The following is a 6,782-nucleotide window of genomic DNA, read 5'->3' on the forward strand; positions in this document are numbered from 1 at the left end:
ACAGGTGTAGAAAGCAATTGTCCCTAACGAGGCTCCGCTGCCACACCTGACCGGCATGAGGCCTAATGAGACACACGGGGGTATAAATAGAGAGCCTCGCGAACCAGCCGTATCCGCCCCACGAACATGGATTGCAGCAAAGTCAGCAGCCAGTCAGAGGTGAGTCAGTCCACGACGAGCTTCCGGGCCTCGTGTGCCACATTCTCAGACGTGTCTGTGCAGGTGACCCCGAAGGAGGATAAGGTCCCGGTGGGCATGCGACACCCTCCTACTCCCGGCCTCTACTCGCCTGCGTTTGAATATGCCGAGGTCGAGGTGAGTTCACTCCCACGCGCATCAATTCAATTTCCATCAGTGTATGCAATCTTTACTGGTAGTGTGATTGATCTCCACTTTATTTTCTTGGTTCCAACTTGATCTGTGTTCAGCTGATGGCAAATTCCACTTCAGATGATTGTTTCCACCCCAATTATTGCTGATAAACCATGTTTAGACAGGTTCATCACAAGTGATTGAACTTTGACTGAACAAATCCACTCTCCATGAGTTTCTGATGGTGTGACTGAGCCCTAACAGTGTTGTGTTCCTGCTTTAAGGAGTCCCGCCAAAAGGGCCCCAGTCAGAAGGATGACTGTTTCAAGTGCCCGGTAAGACTCTCTGCTCCTTCACCACATCAACTTGAAGTTGTCTCATCTCACAGGTGTTTTTCTTTCCTTCTCTCAGGGGTGCTACAAAACTAAATGCTGCTGCTGCAAGAAGTGAGAATTTCTTTTTTCTTTTTTTTTTTTTTTAAACGCTGTAAATAAAATGACTTCACATCTTGGTTAAAGTTTCCTTTATTTACCCCCTGGTGCAGTACAAATCGGGTAATTCATTTGGTGTAAGGCTGTAGCTTTCAGTCTGGTACAGCGGTAAATGGGGAAGACAAGGGCAGACACGGAATCCTTTTACAATGCAGACTGAAGAGGGATGGCTAGACTGAGTGAACATCGAAGTCTTCTTGAAACATCATTTAGATAAGGGGTTCAAATTGTCCTCTGGAGGGTTTTCATGTTTTAGATGCATCTCTCTCTGGTTTCTGATGTCTCACAAGAATACAAGTGTCCATACGAGGAACAAAAACCTCTTTAAACTGCTTAGAATTCAAGTGGATTTTTAAGTTTACACTGTAAAAACATTTAACACAACTCAACACATCAGTCATCCCTGTCTGAGAATCCTTCAGCCACAGTCAACACGGTGCAGGACTGGCAGCTTCTGTCACCCTCAGCTGTCCTTGGCAAAGGTTTCAGTGTCGAATGGACAGTATCATCTCTTTAGCTTTTTTTTTTTTTTCTCCCAAAGCAACTGAAGGCAGTCATCTCCAGCAGTCATTCCTCAAATGTAATTCAATGACCAGACCTTCAGACTACAAAAAAGAGGCTTTTGACCAGCCATATACAAGTATAAGTTGAAAGAGATTTTTGTAAGTGGTGTGAAGCAAACATACTCGTTATCGGGCTGTTAGGTCAGTACATCACACTGAATTACAATTCAGGTGTCTGCGTGTGAATTAAAAATCCTGGAGGTCATACAGGACCACTGTTAACTCACTGCCTGCTGGGCCTGTCCTCTGTATGTGGTGGAGTCTTTAGGAAAATCTTAAAAAACAAAGTGTAATTCATCTCTCATCTGGGTCTTTATTAGTGTTGTTGCTAGCGATTATAAGTTCAAAAACTGACTTCAACCTTCAAGAATGACAGTGGCTAAACTGTCCACTCTGAAGTACTTCATGTTTTTCCAAAATGAATATCCACAAAGGAAGTGGTCTGTTCTTGGTAATATTTGGGCAGATCTATTAAATTTGAACTGTCTGTCTGTTGGACATGATCTGGAGGCAACAGCTGAGGACAGGAAAACAAACTGGAACCAGAGTTTAGTTCATTAAAAACAATCTACTGCCTGTGCAGAACAACATCGAGCTTAATTGTATCACATGACTGTAACACACCGTGAAAACATGCTTCATTTCGATACATGTTATTTTTAAAATCATTTTATGAACACTGATCAAAAGTTTGTACTGTGCCATGGATGATGATGATGATGATGATGATGATGATGATGATGAGGGCCTTGAACAGATAAAAGTCGCACCATTAAGCTGGAAGTGTCGAGTCGTACGAGTCGTGCGTAATGCGCCCTCTCCTTATTAAAAGGGCATAACAAACAAAGGAAACGCGCACGCGGGTTTTCACAGTTTGCTGCACGACTATAAAGATCAGCACAGTTTTTATTCACGCGGACTCTGCTCACTCCACCGCGACAAACATCTATCCACACCACAGCAGCTTAAATTTCCCTGTAATCTCTGCAGTTTTGCAGACATGGTGAAGAGTAAACAGCATCAGTGTGGCTTGAGTGTATTTTTTCAGGTCTGAAAATGTCATTATGCAGCCGCTGCTGTGACATTTCAGCCTGGTCTCTGTCCACAGGGAGCGGAGCTCCGTATAAAAGGAAAGCCTGGGCGCAATTGATTGGCCAGACCACTCTTACTGAGCGCAACCTCCCCTCCAGCTGTCCAGCGCGGAGCCAATCCGTGGCATCAGTATGACTCAGTGAGTCTCTTTAAGTCGGCACCATGTCTCCATCATCACAGCCGCCGGTCCCTGGATCCTCTGCAGTGTCTTATTAGTGACTGAGCGCCGCTAGGGGAATCACTTTACGCACCAGCATCCACAGGTACGCACGGCCCTGTGGAGAGCCTCCGTCCTCCTGTTGCTCCATGGAGAACTCCAGCCTTCCGGGAGGCAGCGTGCAGACTGCTGGCCCGCTCAACTTTCTCACATCAGACACTTTGAAGCGAGTTGTGCCTTCTCCGGGGGACGCCGTCATGAGTGGACTAGGAGCGGTCGGTAGAGCTGTCTTCCGAGAAAGCGGCGCGTCCGCGCCTGCTGCCGGAGCAGCGTTCGCGGGGGCTCCGCCAGCGGAATCCCCTCACCTGGTGCCTGCTTTTTGGGATTCCCCTCTGAGTCACGGAATCAACGTGTTTGTGGGACTGGTGCTGTGCTTCACCATGCTGGGGCTGGGCTGCACGGTGGAGGTTAGTCAGCTCGGAGAACATATCCGCAGACCGATCGGGGTGCTGCTGGCTTTAGTGTGTCAGTTTGTGATCATGCCCTTGGTGGCCTTTCTTTTGGCTTTAGCCTTCTCTCTGGACGATGTAGCAGCGATGGCCGTTCTCCTCTGCGGCTGCTGTCCCGGAGGGAACTTGTCAAACATCATGTCGCTGCTGGTGCACGGAGAAATGAACCTCAGGTAGATTTTTTTTCTACTACATAACGCGTAATGAGTTTTGTGAGAGGTTCATGAATCCAAGTCTTTTCTAAGGAGCGCGCGTCTCTCAGTTTCCCTGACATTTACGCACGGAGATAAAAGTATTTTTTTAACTTTACGCGCGACTAAAGTTCTGTTAGTGGCTTTGAGGAGATTCTGAAATGTGACAAACTTGATTGAAATGATCTCAGTCTGTGAAGAAACCGCACGCTCAGTCAACTAAAGGCGAGTCACTGTTGTTGTGTCCTCAGCATCATCATGACCATATCGTCCACTCTGCTGGCTCTCGTCCTGATGCCACTCTGTCTGTGGATCTACAGTCGAGCTTGGATCAACACTCCCGTGGTCAACCTCATGCCCTTCGGGGCCATCATCCTGACCCTGTGCAGCACTCTTATCCCCATCGGGCTTGGGGTGCTGCTCAGGTACCGCTACACGCGCGTGGCTGACATCGTTCTGAAGGTAACGCGTGAACTTGTCTTTTTTTTCCCCTAAGTTATTTCCCACTTGAGGGATTCCATCCAGTTCGTGTCACTTGGCGGGTCTCTGAACAGAGGCGAGGGGACAAATGCTTTGCGCAAAAAGCGCAGTGCGTAATTTTCGGTGCCGCTGACCACAGAAACAGTGACATCAGAGGCAGAGTGTGAGGAGGAGCTTTCCTGTTATTATTTCTGATAAAAGACACACACAAGAGGGAGGGTCACTTCATCACAGGAGGCAGGAACGTCTGAGGTAACGATTCTGCCTCCATGGTTACTTCAGCTCCAAAATGGCTAATCACTGGCTGTTTGAATGATTTTATTCCGCCAGATTGTCAGAATCCAATCGCTGATCATGAGACAAATAAATATAAACTTAATTATTTACACTGAAACATGATGAATAAGCTTAGAGAATCATATACTGGAATATAAATGAAAAGTGAAAGAAAACAAAAGAGAGACAGAAAGAGAGAAAACAGAATCCAGAGCTTTTTAAACCACGAGCAACAATCTTTTTCCTGTTCTTCACCCATTCTTTTCTCGTTCAAATGGATCAGCATTTGATGCAAAAGGCCTCAGAGAGCCCCAAGGTGTGCCCTGCCCCTCCTGCTGAGCACACATTCACTCTCAGACATACTATATGGCTTACAGCGGAGGACTTAACTACAGAAATAAAAAACAAACAAATAAATAATTAAATAAATATATAACCCAGTGAAAGAAACAGGATGCCACTTGAAAGTTTTTTAATGCCTCTCATTTAAGTATACCTCGTATATGTTTGAAGATTATCCTTCACAGTGAACCGAATCGTCTAATCCAGTGAACTCTGACATGCAGACGAAATCTCTTCATTGTCACACCTTTCTTAAGTTTCATCAGAAAGACTTTACCAATATGGATCTTCATAAATATAGAGGTGTACTTGTAGTGCTGCCATGTTTGTGTCTCAGTCAGTGGTTTCAGTCCAAAGCCAGTTTTTCCAACCCAGGAGAAAATGTGCAAAGCCAAAGTAGCAGTGTCAGTATGGAAGACTTGCTGTAACTTCGCCCACGTCACTGGTTACAATGACCTCCGATGACGATCTCACCGTTCTCAGAACTGTTGTCCCTGTCTGTCCCGGACAGCGGTCTGCTACTTCATCTTTATTGAAGGTTAAAGGGACAATATTACGGTAGCACTGTGGTGAATTATTGAATTTATTTATTCATGCTGATATTATTCTTCACCAAAAAATAAAAGTTCCATGTTTGCAAGATGCTTTTATTTGGAAGCACTGTCGAAGCGAGCATGTGGCGTCCCTGACCCGGTGCGGTGGTCTCTGCAGGCTTCCCTGTGGTCTCTGCTGGTCACCCTGCTGATGCTCTTCATCCTGACGGCGGCCATGTTGGGGCCGGAGCTGCTCTCCACCATCCCGCCCTCCGTCTACGTGGTGGCCGTGCTGATGCCCCTGTGCGGCTACGCCGCGGGCTACGGCCTGGCCGTGCTCTTTGACCTGCCCCCCAACAGCCGGAGGTCCGTCTCCCTGGAGACCGGGTGCCAGAACGTGCAGCTGTGCACCGCCATCCTGAAGCTGGCCTTCCCCCCTCAGCTGATGGGAGGGATGTACATGTTCCCGCTGCTCTACGCTCTCTTCCAGGCGGCCGAGGCCGGCATCTTCATCCTGGCCTACAGGATGTACAGGAAGAAGGTCCTGCATAAAGCGGACCCGGCGGTGGACGGCGAGGACACGGACATCACGTATCAGAGGTTCCACGACGACGAGGACTTCGATTCGTCCTACGGCGCGGTGACAGTGAGCGACCCGAACACCATCATGCTGGACCCCTGTCCTCCCGATCCCACCGCTGTGTAAACGAGTATCGGCTCTTCTCTCTGGTGTCGGAGATAAAGCGGATTTAACATGTAAGTTGCCGTCATCGAGAAGAAAAACTGCAAGAAAAAGACAGAATATTTATCACTGAACTCGACTGCAAAGAGGAGCTTCATGTCATCGGCATAGTTCAGGCCACTTAACCACCGATTCTTATTGTGATCGAACAACAACGTGAACACACTGATGTTAAAGTGCGCGTGTGTGTCTGCGTGTGTGTATTATAATATGTAATTCTAAATACAAACTGGAGGCTAAAACTATTAAAAGTTTTATTTAAAAAGCATATGGAGAACAGAGAGGAGATGAAGTGTGATGGAGACTGATTCATGATGTGAAACGAGTGAGTGTGTGTGTGTGTGTGTGTGTGTGTGTGTGTGTGTGTGTGTGTGTGTGTGTGTGTGTGTGTGTGTGTGTGTGTGTGTGTGAATGCATGGCTGAATGTTTTACCCATGTTGTGGGGACCTCCAGTTTTCAAACTGGTTTGAGGTGTGGGAACAAAAACAGGTGAAATGTAGTTCTGAAGTGGAGACTTGCTTCGTCGTCGGCGTCGGTCTGCAGGGGATGAATGTACGTCAGTGTTGTTACCCGAAGTGAGACTGCCGAGGAATGTAACGCGGTCTCCTCTGGTCCTGGAGGGCCACGGCCCTGGCCCGGTTCTGATGAGGCCCCGGATCAACGCACCCGACGTTTGGGTGTCTGGATTCGAGGAGGGCCGGACCAGGAACCGGGAGAGCGCACCACTGAAGACACACATCACATTCATCTATGTGCAGATTTCCACAGCTAAACAGTCTGAACTGTACCACATGTGTATGTTATGAAGAGCTGTATGAAGAGAATTAAAGATGTAAAGAGATCAAACCAAACTGGCTGCTTTAGTCACGAGTCTTTTTTTTTGGCGAGATTGATATTTACTGGACCTGATTAGACCGAGACCAGATCGACTCTGTCCTGATGCGGAAACACCAAGTGGGACTTGAGCCATTGACTTCTTCGAGTTGCACTTTGACCACATGAGATCCAGGCTCCAAATTAAGTTCCTCGTAATTTTTTTTTTTTACACTCCAGAAAATCTTCTGTTACGAGTTAGTGGTTTTGAAAAATTAAAA

At 47.1% G+C, this 6,782-nt stretch overlaps 1 protein-coding gene across 1 annotated transcript; it reads left to right on the top strand.

The window, feature by feature from the left end:
* The first annotated feature begins 2,656 nt into the window (after positions 1–2,656).
* Positions 2,657–5,806, top strand: slc10a4 (solute carrier family 10 member 4). Its single transcript, XM_030083549.1, has 3 exons — positions 2,657–3,297; positions 3,567–3,777; positions 5,125–5,806. Exons 1-3 carry the CDS (start codon positions 2,765–2,767, stop codon positions 5,650–5,652), a joined length of 1,272 nt encoding a protein of 423 aa, XP_029939409.1. The 5' UTR covers positions 2,657–2,764; the 3' UTR covers positions 5,653–5,806.
* The last annotated feature ends 976 nt before the right edge of the window (positions 5,807–6,782 follow it).

This window comes from Salarias fasciatus, chromosome 23, assembly GCF_902148845.1.
Source record: "Salarias fasciatus chromosome 23, fSalaFa1.1, whole genome shotgun sequence".
Lineage (NCBI taxonomy): Eukaryota > Metazoa > Chordata > Actinopteri > Blenniiformes > Blenniidae > Salarias > Salarias fasciatus.

What these genes read in the sequence shown, in the direction of transcription:
- slc10a4 (XM_030083549.1), top strand. Translation starts at nt 2,765, where the DNA reads ATGGAGAACTCCAGCCTTCCGGGAGGCAGCGTGCAGACTGCTGGCCCG. An exon ending in CACGGAGAAATGAACCTCAG is followed by an intron (nt 3,298 to 3,566) that starts GTAGATTTTTTT and finishes TTGTGTCCTCAG; the next exon opens with CATCATCATGACCATATCGT. An exon ending in TGGCTGACATCGTTCTGAAG is followed by an intron (nt 3,778 to 5,124) that starts GTAACGCGTGAA and finishes TGGTCTCTGCAG; the next exon opens with GCTTCCCTGTGGTCTCTGCT.